A 17,946-nucleotide genomic window follows, 5' to 3' on the forward strand; every position below is an offset into this window, starting at 1 on the left:
CTTTAAGACTTCATGAGCAGTTCTTCAGAATAGCCCCTGACCCCAAGATTTCTTAGCTCATTTAGATTGTGGACAGAATGAGTTGTCTTATCCGGCAGATCGTGAACGCTGTTCCCAGACCAGCATCCACTTGTCATTTGAAATGGGACCAGCTAAGCACACTGATCCTGGCTTGGGTGTTAAGCTGTTAGCCCTGCGTGCACACACACACACACACACACACACACAAACAAACACGCACAATCTATTCCATCCACGAAATGTCCCGTCAGTCAGTGAATGATGTCTGCTTTGGATCCTTTGGATCCTGCATGTTACAAGGTGATACTGTGGTGATCTGTGCAGCCCAGCCCGGCCCTGTGTAATATACCACCATTTTCCTCTGATCTCTGTACTGCCTCGGAGGCTCAGGCCTCCAAACACTACTTAACACGTGACCGCGCTGCTGTGACAGATAAATGATGGACTAGCTGTCAATCACAGACGTCATTCACAACATCTGAACTGTCTCCGATGACGGGGACTCCCCGTCATTTGGTTCTGTGGCGGCTCCACCTGACGTGTCGCCAAATTTCTGTTCGAAGTGCCGATGTCACTGATGAGACTCCAGCCAATGCGGTCTGAGGCTTACCGATGATGACGGGTTTCATGACGGGGTCTATCAGCTTCGAGGCGGTACCATTGCCGCGGTCTCTTTCTAACAAGACATCTTTTAGACGTAGCCATGCCCCACTTACCCCCACCGGCCTTTTGACCTTGTTCACATGTTGTTTTGTCACCACGAGAGTCGCCACCGACCATCAAGGAGGCTCCTTCTCTCCCCACTCCTACCCCCCCACCACCACCACCACGCCCCCCCGACATAACTGCCACCCAGCCTATCGCTAAAAATACAATTTGTCAAGTTTGACTCACCCCAGGAGGGCAAGAGCCAGGGTGCCACGGAAACAGCTGGAAGAAAATAAAGGGATGTTTCGGGGTAAGCACAGTTTAGGAAAAGTCCTTTACCTCTGTTTTTTATCTCAATGACTCTGTTCCCACCCTCTCTCTTCTCTGTTTCCTTCTCTCTCGCTCTCGCTCTCTCGCTCTCGCCCTCTCTCTCTCGCCCTCTCTCTCTCTCGCTCTGTCTCTCGCTCTCTCTTCCCCTCCTCCGTTGTGTGTCTGTTTTGGTGTGCTTGATGAGTCCATCTCTCTCTTCTTTTGTGTTTATTCCTTCTGTTTATTCCTTGTTGTTGTTGTTGTTGTTGGAGTTGTGTTGCATTTCCAGTGATAACACCCTAAACGCTGTCAGTCTTTCAGGTTCCAGGTGTTTTCTAGACCTAGTGAGCTATGTTGTTTGTGCTGGTGACTGTGCTCTTCTCAAAGTGGATGGCGGAGGCTATGTGGGGAGGTTACAGTCTCTTTTTCCCAGCTAGCTGGATGCTAGCCTGAGCAGTATGAAAACCCACCCAGCTAGCAGCCTACTGGGTCTGCTGGCCTCTGTAGACAGCAGATGTAATGGTAGATAAGCAGCCTCTCCTGCCTAAGTGTCTCTGGGCTGAACCAGAGTGCTGCTGTAAACCAGCCTAGAAGAAAGAGAGGTCAGAGGTCAGAATTATATCAACACTCCCTCAGCTTTTCCTCCTAGTCTCCTTTCCTTGCTTTCCTTTTTACCTGACGCACTCAGAAGGTCTAGATATGTGAGGGCTGTTGCCAGCTCCCATCTGTCTGGTGCTTTCACAGAGCGTTGGGAAGGGAGGAGGTGTAGGACGGAGGTGAAAAGGTGTCAAAATGTTGTCCAAGTAGCCATAGGGCAAAAACAAAAAATAAATAAATCTGTTTGTTTTTTTGTTTTCCTCCTTCACTCCTAACCTCACCGCCCTCCCTCTCTCTGATTGGTCTCTTTGCAGTTGGAGGAAGACAGACACCACCCGCGGCCCAATCAGCTGAGGAGGCTGGCCTCCTATGTCTTCTCCTCCTCCACGCTGGAGACGGAGCAGTACCCGCACGGTGGAGGGAGCTTCATTCAGCGCAGCCGCTCGGCAGAGAGTAGCCCCGCCCACACCAACGCGTCGGCACGGCGACGCCATGGGCTTCTACAGACCCCTGGGAGTCCCCGCAGCCGTCACTCGGTGTTAAACGTGCCGCGGACGCAGCTGCAGCAGATGTTGGCTAAGCTAATGAACAAGAACTCCAGCTGAAATATCCCAGAGGCGGGGAACTCTCCGGTCACATGACCAAGCCATATGACAGACACAGAGCAGTGCCAGCTTAGACACACACACACACACACACACGCACACACACAGGTCTTACATCTACATAGGCAAGCAGTGAATGAAGCACCTACTCAGACACACACATACATCATAACATACACATTTCCAAACACACACAGCTATATTACCTACACACACACACACACACACACACACAGGTAGCTTTACTAGCTACTGTTTGAGCTGAGGAAAAGGAGAAGGAAGAAGGAGAAGGAGAAGGAAGAACTGTTTTTCATGCAATAAACTCGGAGCTCTGGAGTCTAAAAAAAACCCCTCAGTGTTGCACATGGCACTGCTCCTCCGCTCTCCACGGAGAAGAGGAGGACCGAAGGAGCGGAGACGCCGAGCTTTTGTTCTGTTTGTGCTCCTCCTGACCGGCTGATGTCATGAAAATGAGGTTCTTGTGAAAAGGATTCCTGCAACGAAGCCTCACCCTGCAGTTTCCCCGCAATCACGCCGTCACCGCACACTTCACGAAGGCAGAACTCAACAAACGCTCTTCCTCCAGAGGCCTCTGCTGAAACGGAGAGAGGCGTGTGAAGGTTATCTGTGAACGTGCTCAGAGTATTCTAGATTAGCTTAGATCTGATCACATTTGAATTACACCAGAAAAGTGATCGCTCGTGCTGAAAGACGGTTAAATCTGTCGTCGCTGAATCAAGATCCGGACATCGTTTGATGTCCAGCAGTGGTTACCAGAGGCCCCGTTTCCACCCGGATACAGGTCACAGGGCAGCGTGGAAATGAGGCAAGGGCATTATGGGATGTCACTCGGGACCTTCGGTTTTTGGGTTTTAGCTGTGATAAAGTGTGATTCTGGAAGGTTAGCTGCTGTTAAATGGAACCAGGAACGAGGTAACCCACCACCGCACAGCTGTCTTTACTGAGCTGTCTGTCTTCCTGTCTGCTTGACAGGATGGAGAATGGTCGCCAGATGAGAAAGAAAAAAATAGTCTTTGGTCGTTGTCACTTGTGAAGATGCTGTAGTAAGTTTAGTTTTATCCCACAGTAAAGGTCAATCATCGTCTTCCAGGGACTTGGTTACCACTCTGCTGGCTGAGCACACCAGTATCACTCATCTAGTTCTTCTCTTCTCTAAATCCACTCATCCGCTCACCGACATGTTCTTCTGGATCAGAAGCTGCAGGCTGATCTGTCTGAGTTGAGCCCACAGGATGAAAGGCGTTTTGGCTTTTGGTTGTTTTCGGGGTGGTTTTTAGAGTTGGGACCTCTTGTTAATCCACCCAACTGGGACAGCTGGGAGAGCACTGCTGTACCTCCCAAATCCTAGCACTGCGATAATTCAAATCTTTTCACCGCTGAACTCTTGAGTTTTATTTCACTTATTAACTTTATTTAAGGTTTTGACCATAAAGTGTTGGCGTCGGGGTCGTCTTCCTCCACGGTTGTTTCCTGATTACTGAACTGTACTGTTGCACTTTATGGGCGATCTTCTAAAGAGAAGGCTGACGGAATATGGATGCAAATTGTAGATGCAATAAAGTGAAAATAAAAGAGGCTCACTGGTGAAAAATGAGATGTGAGCAAAGGTCCGGTCCTCTGCGCAGTCCCCATCGTCTCAGCAGAAACCAGGAAGTGAACTGGAGAGCTGGCAGGAGTTGTAACATGAGGGCATACATAGTAGATGTAGCAGTTTTACTGCAACTTTGCAGAAATTGATCTAATTTGAATTCAATTCATGAAGATTGTTTGGTTACAAACTAGGCATCACACTGTAAGATTGTTATATTAGCTGTCTTAGGTAAGGGCAAACTCATCTTATCGACGTTTAGCCCTGTCTGGTTCCTTAACCTACATTACCACATCTGCCAGCCAGTCTTTTGGCTGATCTTACCTCATCAGTGTCTTTAAATGTTATGATTTTGGTGTTTTTTTCTTTTCTTTTGTTTTATTTTATTTTTTTCAAACTTCGCAGGAGAAACGGGTGATAGTTTGGGTGTTTCTTTGCAAAAGGGAACATTTGAGCAGTGATGGAGAATAGAAAAAGGTGCACGTCAAGGAAGGTTGTATGCGTTTCAGGTGGTCTGTCAAAGAAAAGGTGGTGCCAGCGATGTTTGTAGAATCCGATGTAAATCCAGTACTTGAAGGGAATTGGATTTAGAATCTGAGGTAAATCCAGTACTTGAAGGGAATTGGATTTAGAATCCGAGGTAAATCCAGTACTTGAAGGGAATTGGATTTAGAATCCGAGGTAAATCCAGTACTTGAAGGGAATTGGATTTAGAATCCGAGGTAAATCCAGTACTTGAAGGGAATTGGATTTAGAATCCGAGGTAAAGCCAGTACTTGAAGGGAATTGGATTTAGAATCCGAGGTAAATCCAGTACTTGAAGGGAATTGGATTTAGAACCCGAGGTAAATCCAGTACTTGAAGGGAATGAGATTTAGAATCCGAGGTAAATCCAGTACTTGAAGGGAATTGGATTTTACTAGGAAATTTGTGAATACTGAAGTCTCTCAGCTCTTCATAGGGACAGCTTTTACTATAACACCCAGTCACACCTGTTAGTTCTTTGGAAGTTTTTGGGAAGGAGCTCGCCGTCTGAGACAGCAGCGTCAGCGTTCTGCTTTCTGTACTGTCACCAGTCAAATGGTTCATGTTCGGCTTTTCAAGACGTTTAAGGGCTATTTCAACTTAATATGCACCACTTGCTCTTTAATTACATTTCTATTTTCAGCTTTAACATATTAGCTGAGCCTGACTAGCCCACTGGCCATGCACCAGTGGGGCTTGTTGATTTGATTTGAGGAGAGAAAAAAGCGATTCTTCTCCTTCTTTGTTTGTTTGTTTGTTTTTCCGCTGCTCACTCACGGGAGTTTTCTATTTTGAACGTCCATCCTGTTTCCTCGCTTTAAGCACGGCGTCGTCAACCACTTGTCAGAGAATGTATGAAGTCGGTCTCGCTGCTAACTCACTTTTTTTATTTGCACGGCTTCCAAAACGAATTAAATATACTGTATATGATTGTCATCGTTACACGCTGATGTTTTAATGTAGGAAAGCGGTGCCGCGCTGCATGACAGCGGGTGCTCGCGAGCTGTTGGTCTTAGAGGAAAAAATAGAAACACCTTGACTTCTGAAACTTGATTATCGGTAGAAATGATGGGATATTGTACTAATGGACTGTTTGCCAATCACAGACTCTTATCTGCATGAGCGCGCACACACACACACACACACACACATACACACACACACACACACACACACACACACACACACCTCTGGTTGTAAAATGGTAAATACAAAATAATGTACTGTAACTAATAGTCACCTCTGACCTTTTGTATATAAGTGAACCCGGGAGAAGGGATGCTCATGGATCAAATGGGTCAAGCAGGTGTCGGTGGTTGTGGTTCTGTTTGTCAGACTGGAACTGCTGTTTGGTTCTGATCGAGACAGAATCCAAACCAGCATGTCCCAGACCTTCGGCGTGGTGTTGAGTTTGTACGTCCGTCCAGTGTTTTCTAGTTGTTGGTGTGTGTCATCAGTAGACGTGATTGTCAGAGTAGACAGTTTAAGGTCAACACACCAGACGGGGGGACCAGGAGATGTCTTTTATGCCGGCATCAGACTACACAATATGTTTTTTCATTCACGATGGTCACCATGTCAGATCTGGCAGTCATGGTGCCAGACATTCTTGCCGTGTCTTGGCCGGGAGACTGCCAACACTACAAGTATGATCCCAACCAATCACCTTAGTCTGCCTTTCATGAACTTATGTGAGTTCAAAGGTCGTCAGGGAGGAGGGTCAAGAAATTGTCAGTCATGGCTACAGAAACGCTATGTGTGATACTGACGGTCTTGTGTTCCAAAAAGAAAATGAAAAGAAAGAAAAAACGATTGTGGACGCTGTTGTGGCTAGTGCTACTGGGGAATGCTAACCTAGCATAGCTTAACCAGCTACTCACCAGGTTGCTGAAGTGCTACTGGGGAATGCTAACCTTGCATAGCTTAACCAGCTACTCACCAGGTTGCTGAAGTGCTGCTGGGGAATGCTAACCTAGCATAGCTTAACCAGCTACTCACCAGGTTGCTGAAGTGCTGCTGGGGAATGCTAACCTAGCATAGCTTAACCTGCTACTCACCGGGTTGCTGAAGTGCTACTGGGGAATGCTAACCTAGCATAGCTTAATCAGCTACTCACCAGGTTGCTGAAGTGCTACTGGGGAATGCTAACCTAGCATAGCTTAACCAGCTACTCACCGGGTTGCTGAAGTGCTACTGGGGAATGCTAACCCAGCATAGCTTGACCAGCTACTCACCAGTTACTGAAGTGCTACTGGGGAATGCTAACCTAGCATAGCTTAACAAACTACTCACCGGGTTGCTGAAGTGCTACTGGGGAATGCTAACCCAGCATAGCTTGACCAGCTGCTCACCGGGTTGCTGAAGTGCTACTGGGGAATGCTAAGCTAGCATAGCTTAACCTGCTGCTCACCGGGTTGCTGAAGTGCCTCTGCTATTGCTGTCCAACATTTAGCCTATCTTCTCTGCCTCTGTCATGGTCCTTTGCTGAGGAAACATCTAAAAGGCCTGCAGGGGTATTGTTGCCACTGCTCGGCGAACCTTTCCTCGGTTTCCTCGGTCCACCTGACAGCAGCAACAGCAGCGTCGTCCCTCTTTCTCTTTGCCCTGTTTGCATATGTGCACCAGAGAGCACGCTGTCATCCTACTGGTCAGCGTCAAGGAACACGTCGTAGGAGGTGTCGGACTAGGCAGGAACAAACAAACAATTCTGACATGCTGGACTTGTCGTCCGGGTCTTGTGGGGCGTCCCAGACGCCACATCGCTGTTCTTCATTTACTGTGTCACACTACACGGGGTAAAGACCCGTTCGTCGTTCCCGACGTTCATAATCAGGCCCCACTCTAGAAATTTGTTGGCGACGACAAAATTGTGCAGAATTCATTCAGTCTGATCCTGGCATTAGAGAAAAATGTATCCACATCTTGTTAAGTATTAATTGCTGTTCCATGATGGCTCATCCCGTCACCAATGTACTCAACTTTTCATTAGTAGTGGCTACATGTTTCCCAGTCGGTGAAGTCAGATGTTGAATTAGGATGACCTGTTCCTCCTCAAGGTTGGAGTGTATGAAGGATTGAGATGTTGGATCCGAGCCTTCGAATGAAGCTAGTGGCTTCACAGCCTTCACAAAACCCTTAACGTCATCTGTGTCGAACCCTCCAGATGAAGTGTACACAACTCTTCACTGTCCGAAAAGTTGTGAACCCCCCACCAGAAAAGTAAAGAAGTCGTATTTAGCAGACATTAGTTTGACATGAAGACACGTTAGTGTCGGGTCGTATGGAATAACAGGGTATTAATAAACACGTACATGTCCACTTCTGCTTCCTCACCTGCACGTCCCCAACACATCTTCTTGTTCCTGTGATGGTGACAAGTTTGTCCCCACTTTGACCAGTACTGTCCACTCCATGCCTCACCGGTTACTGGTTATGAAAGAGCCTTGCAATAAAAGTAGAGTCGTAGAGATGAGCCAGGATCCAGAAACTGTTAACTGGGAAAAATAAAAAAGATAAACCACATGACGGTGTTTGTCTAACGTGATCCATGAGTATCTTACACGTGTATAATAGATATCAGCTTTTTTCTATCACAACATAATTGTACAGTACTGCTTGTATAATTTACAGGTAAAGCATGTATTTTAAACATTTTGTAAATCAATGAGAACTGTGTACATATATACAGAAGTAAAGAAAGCAGTTAGGTTTTTTTTTTCGGTTCATCTCAAATAGCATGCTAGGTAATGGTTTTTAGGAGGATAAATCTTTATGAAGGAAACCACTTGAAAATGCTCAGATACTGGACTTTGTGCTGTCAAACAATAAACTGCAACGCATTTTTGTGCCTTTTATATCAATGTATATCATCTAGACAATCCTGAAAAAGCTTGTGTACAACCAAAATGTCAATAAATGGTTTTGGGAGCAAATATTTTAATTCCTGTTGTCTTTTTGTTCCGAGGCTAGTTGGAACATCCCTGAAAGCTTGAACAACGGCCTTCATGCACACACACACACGTAGACACCGTGTGGGTGCTGCTAGACGTCACTCACTTAAGCTTAAGTGTCTTCAACAACTGTAGAAAAGAGAAATTATGTTTCGATCCCCCTTGTTGGTTCTGAAGTGGTCTGTGACCCTGGGTCTGACCCTGACCCCGTGATCCTGGCTGTGAGCTGCAGTGTGTTGTGCTAGTTGTTGTTTGATGCAGGATGAAACGTGAGTGTTCAAAGTACTTTACCAGTGAAGTGCATCCAGGATGTTTCATTCTTTCGATTTAGAGGAAGTAAAAGTTGTTTTGTTATTTTTTCCTCCACAGGCGGCGTCGCCCCCAGAGCAGAGCGGCCCATCTCTTACGTCCCCGGACTACCGTCTCAAGAGCCAGAGCGATGAGAGGGAGCACTTCCACATCCTGCCGCAGCTCCATGCCCAGAGAGCTGACTTCTTGACCGTCATGTTGACTGGCACACTTCCTCAACGACGAAGCTTCGCCACTCTGCCAGCAGAAAATGATATACTAGAAGTTCCTGGTCCGAGGGACGATGACGTCACCAAGAGTGAATCCAACAGTCAAGCCAGTCAGAAGAGCACTGAGCACAGCCAGGATGCAGCACCATCCACCCTCATGGCAGAGGATCAAAGAGGACAGAGGGAGCCTGCCTCGGCCGGCGATGCAGATCCCGACCTGGAAGATGCTTCCAAGACCCTGGTCCTCTTCTCTCCCGGAGACACCCGCAAGTCCCCCTCTGGGGTTGCAGAGGGGGAGTTAGCCACACCATCTGCCCTGACCCCCCGCAATGAGCGGTTCCCACTGGGGGAGGCTGTCCAACCCGATCACCCTGAAACTGGCAGGTTGTCCCCGGCTTTGAGGTTTGATCTGAGGCCAGCCACCCCTATCGCTCCAGCCTCCCCGCCCTTCACCAAAGTTGAGCGTACCTTCATCCACATCGCAGAGACAACACATCTCAATGTAATGTCTTCAAGCGGCCAGTCTGTTAAGGAGAATGAGCGTGAAGCCTCAGCTATCTTCAAGGAGGCGTCTATAGAAGAGGACCCATATGAGAAGATGGGGGTAATCAGAGAGCACCATGTATTACTGAGTACAGCACCTCAGCTTTCAGAGGAATCTGTGGCAGATCAACCTCCAGAAGAGGAAGAGCATCCAAAAGCTGAGGATGGTCTGTCCTCTGTCTTAGCTCCGGCTTTGGAGCCCTACCTGGAAACAGTCTCACCAGCTAAAGAATGCAGATCTGTGTCTGAGGAGCCCAGAAAGGAGACATTTTCCAGTGAGGAAGAACAACTGAAGCCACAGGAAGCTGGATCAGAAGCAGAGATGATGAGGATCAGGGTCAGAAGTCGCATCCCGATCCTCGTCTCTGAAGAGGATTCTTGCTCAGAGCGGTCCTCTTCCACCTCCGCCCAGGCCCGGCTGCAGAAGCGAACCAGGCAGCTGGACCTGGCCCGCCTTGTGGTGGAGAAGCAGCAGGGTCGCTGGATGAGGAGACGGCAGGTCTCTGGGACGTCGTCGTCGCTTTCGTCAGGGGACGATGAACGGCGGAGAGCCTCTGAGACTCTATCCACCACAGGCTCAGAGGAGGACACGCATGCCTCGGACGAATCCCGCCTCAAAGCCACAGAGGAGCAGAGCTCCAAGGAGTGGAGGAGCCGGATCCCCCGGCCAGTCACCCCAGTGAAGAGACCCTCCGGCGGCCTCAGTGCAACTCCTCCCTCCCCGCTGTCCCAACCAGGTACCACGAGCAAAGGAGTGGCAGCCATCAGTAATGGGTACGTTTCTCTGCCTGATGTCTAAATTAACAGAAAATAGTTCTCTTATTACGACTGTTACTACAACACATTCCACTGCTACTACTTTGGCAACTACAACTACTACAACTGTTACAACGACTTAGAATAATAATGAAGAAATTATAATAACAATAATAATGGAAAGAAGAGGATTTATCAAAACAGTTGAAAGAAAGTGTTCTATTTGTTTGGATAAAAGCATGATGTGTGCAATCCCCTACTACAGCGGCTACTGCTACTACTACCACTACAACCGCTTACTGCTATTATTACTTTTGATATTGTCTACACTATTATTACTAGTAGTATTAGTATTATCACATTGTTATTGTCAACAGTGTTGTACTTATATAATCATTTTTCATAGAGCACTTAACCCAAACAGTTACATGACAATGGTAATCTATTTATTAAGATAAATGATAGGTACACAATAACAAACTTAAAATCACATTTCTCAAACAACACATTGTTGTTGCTTCACAACTTCTACTTAATATTCTGCTTTTAAATATTTTTCATATTTAATCACTAAGTGCTTGCATAACGCTTAACATCACCTAAAGAACTATACAAATAATGTGTAGATGGTTTCCTCACCTCCCCTGTTGTCATTTATTGTGGTTTTGGATGATGAGAGAACAGTCTGATGCATTAATCCATTCAGCAACAGACTGTGAGTGACTTTCAGAGGTAAGAGTGGTTTGTTTTAATTTGGATTAATAAACAGGCAGTACACTGCTGGGTAGTTTGTCTTACAGAGACAGGAGGTCCAGCTCATTTCATGAGAACACTGGTAGGTACAATAGTCTTCTTTGTCTTAGTGACTTAGGCACGCTGATATTTCTGTACACGTCACTTCAGGGAAGTCCATTATTGTGTGTAAAATGTGCTTCCAAAAGGTCTGAGGCTGTATCTGAACCTGACTAGGAGAATGAGACGATGTTTGAGCACACATGAAGGCTGAGGTGGACCAAACTTAGTCTTTGTGTTTGTTAACATTTACTTAATGATGAAGGAAATGTTCAAAAATGATTATTAAGTAAATGTTAAAAAGCCTGGAAAGGTGGTCAGGTGGTCCCATGTCTTGCTGTGAATCTGGTGCCCATATATAAATAGCAGGGTGGTTCCTGGTGGGTTTCCGTCTGCGATGGCCTGGGAAAGTCATTGAATGGTCTGCGTGTCCTGTGGTGGACTGCTAATAAAGACAGACATGGAGCCTCTCTGGTTGACGTCAGTTTGTTAAAAGTTGGTGCACTCGGAGCATTGGTTGTCTGTTAATAATAATAATAATCATTATATTTATACAGCGCTTTTCTAGATACCTAAAGCACTTCACATTGAAGGGGGTAACTCACTTCACCCACCACCAATGTGCAGCACCACCTGGGTGATGCACGAAGACATGAATATACAGCGGTATGTCATCTGCATGGCGGTGGGGGTTGATGCGGTGATCACTTCTTATGTTACCAACTTGGAGCATTCATAAAGAAAAATGAAAGGGGCCAGTGCCAAAGTTGGTATCAAATGTTTATGGAACATGATCACTCAGAACGACAAAGGACTGGCTCACAGTGACATAAGAGCAGAAGCATGGACGACGATGGTTGAGAGACCAACCTATTTCTCAAGTCTGTGGCTCAAAGATCATGGCTTGATATCTAAATGTTGAGAAAGCTGCAGGTTTTCAATTAAATTAATAGCCGAAAGCAGAGTTACAATTCCACCACTACTAATACTACTCCATTTGTCCGATACGAGTGTGAGAAACTATTATTTGGTGGAAAATCCTCAGAAATCCTAATTTGTTCAGAAATGGAAAGTGTAGATCATGCTAGAAGATAAAATCACTGATATTAAAACGTTAACAAGAGAGTTTCATCATATTAAGTAAGGCTGGTTTCAGAGGTGAAGTACCACAATACTTCAGAGAAGGTTGAATCGGTTCATCTGGACACAACATTTACTGAGAGAAACGTTTCATCATCATCCCAGTGACCTCATCAGTCTCACCTGACTGCAGGTGTCCCCACCCTTATAAACAATACAGTGACTGCAGGTGTCCCCACCCTTATAAACAATACAGTGACTGCAGGTGTCCCACCCTTATAAACAATACAGTGACTGCAGGTGTCCCCACCCTTACAAACAATACAGTGACTGCAGGTGTCCCCACCCTTATAGACAATACAATGAGTGCAGGTGTCCCCACCCTTATAAACAATACAGTGACTGCAGGTGTCCCCACCCTTATAAACAATACAGTGACTGCAGGTGTCCCCACCCTTATAGACAATACAGTGACTGCAGGTGTCCCCACCCTTATAAACAATACAGTGACTGCAGGTGTCCCCACCCTTATAAACAATACAGAGACTGCAGGTGTCCCCACCCTTATAGACAATACAGTGACTGCAGGTGTCCCCACCCTTATAAACAATACAGTGACTGCAGGTGTCCCCACCCTTATAAACAGTACAGTGACTGCAGGTACCCCACCCTTATAAACAATACAGTGGTATAATGACCCAAACCAACAACCAGTTTCATATGCAAATATGGGTGTGACCATTAACTAGAGGTCACACCCATATTTGCATATGAAACTGAATACAGAGCCAAGAGGAGGTACAGAAGTCTAGTTTTCTGTCAGACCACTTGAATTACCACATGCTGAAAAGTTGTTATGGAATTGTTGATTAATGACGCCGAAAAAACCCAAAACTGCCTACCCCAGCCTTATATAAGGTTTTACCATCCAAATAATTAACGAGTATGAGTACTTTTGGCAGGGGATGTGATGTTGGGCCAATTAAAATATGAAACAGTATCTGTGCATGAGCAGTAGCTCTGTTACTTTGAAGCAACTTGATGACAATTTTCGTATTTATTCTGTGATCATTGATTAATTGCATTTTCTCTTCACAGGATTCAGAAAGGGGGAATGAGCAAACCTAAGCCCCTGTCAGCCAGGTCAGCTTCCTCTTCCTCCTGTCCCCGGCCCTCTGTTGGCCTCTCCCAGCTGAGTGGTAGCCCCCGGATGCCCCTTCGGGCTATCTTTGGAACCCGCCGGAGCCTTAGCACTACCCACTGCAGGACTGATAGCCCCTCCCCACAGCGTGTCTGTCCAACAAGGCGGCCCCTTTCAGTGCGGACCCACACTGTTCCCTCGCTACCACCCAGAACTATCACTCCCATCCAGCGGAGTGCCTCCCAAGACGCTGCCAACCAGTTGTCTGCTGCAGCCACGCCTATCACCAGACCCCGGCCCAAGCCAGCAGGTACCCCTAAGGGTAAACCAAGCAACAGGGAGAAGGTTGGGACTGCTAGATAATACAAACAGACTTATCACTGGGACAGCTGTTCATCCTTCAGACAAACTATGCTTAAAAAGGTTCAGAGTGGACGGTGTTTACGTGCAACAAGAAGACGATGCCGCTTTGTGATCCAGACCAAGATCACAAGTCAGTCACGCCAATCTTTGTTTGAAGACTGGGTCTGACCTCCCTCTCCTCGAGAACAACTCAAAAAAGGTGAGTCCGTCCAAAAAATGGTTGGGTCCAATCACAGCTGTAGAGACCAATTTAAGGTGGACACATATTGCTCTGAATGAGAGCCAGGCCAGACCCAAACGCCCACACAAATCAATGTGACTAACTCGTGAAGTTAACGAACGATCACCTCCTTTGATTCAAATCCTTTCACGTGAATGGGACTCAGCACTCCAAGGACAGTACATATGGCTGTCTGCATGGGCTTCCAATAAATCTGAGGGACTGTCAAGAGGAGCAAAGGTGCTGCGGTGCTAAAGATATGTCCACTCTTCTCCGTAGTCAGTTTCTGTTTGAACTTCGGTTTTGGGAGCCAATCCTCTCATCCAAAGGAAAGAACCACCACAACTTCACAAATCGAGTCCCAGAGATTCTCAACACACTTACGCTTAACACAACCACTGGTATACTACTACGCCATCCACCTTGTCATGCTTGGTACACTTTGCATGGTGACAAATATCCCAAAGACTTTGGATCGTTAGGAAGACAACACTGACCATTTCCATTGGGGTACATATGCTACTAAGGATCTAAATGAGTTGGTTTAAATGATTGCCTATGTAAACATGGTAAAATAATCCTATGTAAACATGGTAAGATAATCCTATATCTATATCCTGTATGTACTACAATTTGGTCTGAGGAGAGGTGTTGGATCTGAAGAAAAATTATGTGGCCAACCGTTGCTGTGATGGTGTGACAATGGGCATGCTTCTATCATCCTGTTCTCTGGCTTTTAGCTCTTCTTTATGCTCTAAATTGTATATAATAGAATCATTTCTCATAAAAGCATCTTTATTTTTTAACCATGCAAAGCAGAGTGTAAATCTCAAGTCTTTACCCATATGTTCCAATGGTTTGGCACTACGCCTGTTTTATTACGCATGAGAAAAACAGGGTTTTAACATGGTGAAAAAGATCTACCTGCCTTGGTCCTTCTGACAGTGTGATGGTTTGCTGGTCTGTGGAGCCCATGTTGTGAGAGTTTTTATGGAGCAGATGGGCACTCAGCTATGAAGTAAAGTCATGTGAAAAAAAAAAGTCTCGTTTTCTTTCTCCTAACTTTACCAACAAGGTCTGCAGAAGCCGAGTCAATTTTATTTGTATAGCCCAATATCACAAATTACAAATTACCTCAGGGGGCTTTACAGCAACACAAATTCCTGTACTTAGTCCCTCGCAGCAGATAAGGTACATTCATTCATTCATTCATCTTCAGCCACTTCTCCGGGGTGGGGTGGCGGTGGCAGCAAGCTAAGTAGGGCACTCCAGATGTCCCTCTCCCCAGCAACGTCCCCCAGCTGCTCCTCAGGGATCCCAAGGCGTTCCCAGGCCAGATTGGACATGTAGTCCCTCAAGCGAGTTCTGGGTCTACCCCGGGGTCTCCTCCCAGTTGGACGTGCCTGGTAAACCTCCAAAGGAAGGCGCCCAGGAGGCATCCTAATCAGATGCCCCAACCACCTCAACTGGCTCCTGTTGACACGAAGGAGCAGCGGCTCTACTCCGAGCTCCCTCCGGATGTTTGAACTCCTCACCCTATCTCTAAGGCTGAGCCCAGACACCCTACGGGGGAAACTCATTTCAGCCACTTGTATCCACGATCTCACCCTTTCGGTCACTACCCAAAGCTCATGACCATAGGTGAGGGTTGGAACGAAGACTGACTGGTAAATTGAGAGCTTCGCCTTCCGGCTCAGCTCCCTCTTCACCACAACGTCCACATTACTGCTGATGCTGCACCAATCCACCTGTCAATCTCCCGCTCCATCCTGCCCTCTCTCGTGAACAAGACCCCGAGATACTTGAACTCCTCCACTTGAGGCAACAACTTATCCCCAACCCGGAGGGAGCAATCCACCATATTCCGGTAGAGAACCATGGCCTCAGACTTGGAGGTGCTGACTCTCATCCCGGCCATTTCACACTCAGCTGCAAACCGCCCCAGTGCGCTGGAGGCCGCGTTCTGATGAAGCCAACAAAACCACATCATCTGGGAAGAGCAGAGATGCAATTCTGAGGTTCCCAAAACGGACACACTCCTCACCTTGGCTGCTCCTTGAGATCCTGTCCATGAATATCACAAACAGAATGGGAGGCAAGGGACAACCTTGGCGGAGTCCCTCACCCACCGAAAACGTGTATGACTTTGTGCCGAGAATGTGGACACAGCTCTCACTTTGGTTATACAAGAACTGGAGGGCTTGTAGCAACTGCCCCGGTACCCCATACTCCCGCAGTACCCCCACAGAGTGCTCCGAGGTACACGGTCGTAAGCCTTCTCCAAGTCCACAAAACCCATGTAGACTGGCTGGTCAAACTCCCATGCCATAAGGTACAACGTAATAGTAAAAATAATAATAATAAAAAATCCCAGGGCAGATGTAAAGCTCCCCAGATTGTTAGAGGAGTGCCTTCTGGTGAGTTTGGAGGAAGAAACACACCTCAAGGTGACAGCAGTGATTTTAAAACACACTACTATGAACAAAAACTTGATTGTCAGATGAGTCCAGTAAAGTTTCAGCCTGATGTATGGCTGAAGATGGTAACTTTTCAGAATCGAAAACACGACCAAATTTTCCTTTCACACGTCGGCGGTTATAATGGATCAGTTCTTAATTAGAAGCAACAAATTTACAGAATTACGATCAGAACCCCCGAAACCAGATCCAGGCAGTGGTTACAAGAAAAAGGTGATAGGTTGTCTGAAGCAGTTAGAACAGTACAATGCTATTGACCGAATGTTGTACCACAGATTATACCCATGAAGAATATGATGAGGAGGATGCCAAACGGTGTCCAGATGCCACCAGAGAAGCCTAGTAACTGAGACCCATGACCAACATCACCATAAAGACCTGGCAGGAGGACGGACTACACATGCACACAGGGGAGACTCACATCACGTGAAAGAAGTGAAAGAAGAAGACATCGTTCAGAGAAAGACAAAGACATGAGAGAAGAGAACATTTACAATAATCAATAATCTATATCATCTCTTCAGCAGAACACGTCAGCAGAACAGTGGTTGGTAAATTCACTGAGACAGAAACCAACCCACCATGCAGTCCAGGTTGTGAAGCACTCAACTTAAAGGCAACTAATTGTAAGCTAAGACAAAAAGATGAGTTTTGAGTTTGGATTTAAAGACTCAACAGACTGATGGTTTGATGGCAGCAGGCAGGTTATTCCACAAGAACGGGGCCAGATAGGAAAAGGCCCTGCTGCCACCAGCGGACTTCTTAACTTGGGGTACACACAGGAGCCCTGTGTTTTGAGAGCGGAGAGCTTGAGATGGCATGTAAGGTTTAGGGAGATCAGACAGGTAGGATGGGGCAAGCCCCTTTAGGATTTTATAAGTCAGCAGAAGCACCTTGTATTCTGATCTAACATGGCTGAGGCGCCGACAGCCGTACATGTACCCTGGCTCTGCCCAATGGCGGAGGCCAAGCAGGTGTGGGCTTGGCTAGTGCTTGGGTAGGAAACCTCCTGGGAAAACGGAGTTGCTGCTGGAAGTGGTGTTGGTGGGCCAGTAGGGGACAGTCTTCCTTCTGGAAAACAACAACAACAACATCCCATTGCCACAGCGGAGTGACAGGGTCACTGTGCTGTACGCTTGCGCGGGCCTCAGACTGGGCTGACTGGGACTCTTGTTGCAAAGCAACATTTCTAGCTGCAAGCATGTAGGCCTACTTGCTTTATGGCAGCACACCTGATTCATAGGGAATGTGAAGGTACGTCACCCGCCTTGTATGCTGCGAGGGGGGCGCCATCTTGTTAGGAATGTGCTCTGTTAGCATGTAAACAATGTAAACAACAGCCTTAACAAAGCCTCTATGAGCGATCTGTCCACTGAAAAGACTCAACATGAATGGATGTGGACTCATGTGACGTGGCCTGGCTTTACTGTCTTGTAGTTCCATGTCGTCTGGATCAGGTGACCCATGAATTCAGCAACAGCACCATAATATAACGTCATCAGTTAATGACCACATCAAACCTCCACACGGGTATCAAACCCAAACATCACAGTATGCTGCACCACGGCCAACTAAAGCAGGGCACAGGATACTCTGCACACTTTCTCAGCACTAATACGACCCGGACAGGTCAAATAAACAGCCTACACACACACAAACGTATGAGCATTAAACCAAAGCCAGAGCACGCCAGCCTGCCTACCAGGGACCGAGTCCTCATCAACAGCAGTTAAAGTCAACCGTCACATACAGACGAGCACACTCATTTCTCGGTACAGTTAAGACATCAAAC

The 17,946-nt window shown here is 46.7% G+C and overlaps 1 protein-coding gene across 1 annotated transcript in view; it reads left to right on the forward strand.

Moving 5' to 3' along the window:
* ttbk1a (tau tubulin kinase 1a) overlaps nt 1–14,672 on the forward strand; it is a 74,307-nt gene extending 59,635 nt beyond the window's left edge. Inside the window, exons 15-16 of the mRNA XM_056280073.1 lie at nt 8,634–10,099; nt 13,052–14,672. Of these exons, the coding sequence (XP_056136048.1) occupies nt 8,634–10,099; nt 13,052–13,457 (1,872 nt within the window). The 3' untranslated portion in view covers nt 13,458–14,672. The remainder of the gene's footprint in view (nt 1–8,633; nt 10,100–13,051) is intronic.
* The last annotated feature ends 3,274 nt before the right edge of the window (nt 14,673–17,946 follow it).

The sequence above is a fragment of the Lampris incognitus genome, chromosome 5 (genome assembly GCF_029633865.1).
Source record: "Lampris incognitus isolate fLamInc1 chromosome 5, fLamInc1.hap2, whole genome shotgun sequence".
In the NCBI taxonomy this organism is placed as follows: Eukaryota; Metazoa; Chordata; class Actinopteri; order Lampriformes; family Lampridae; genus Lampris; species Lampris incognitus.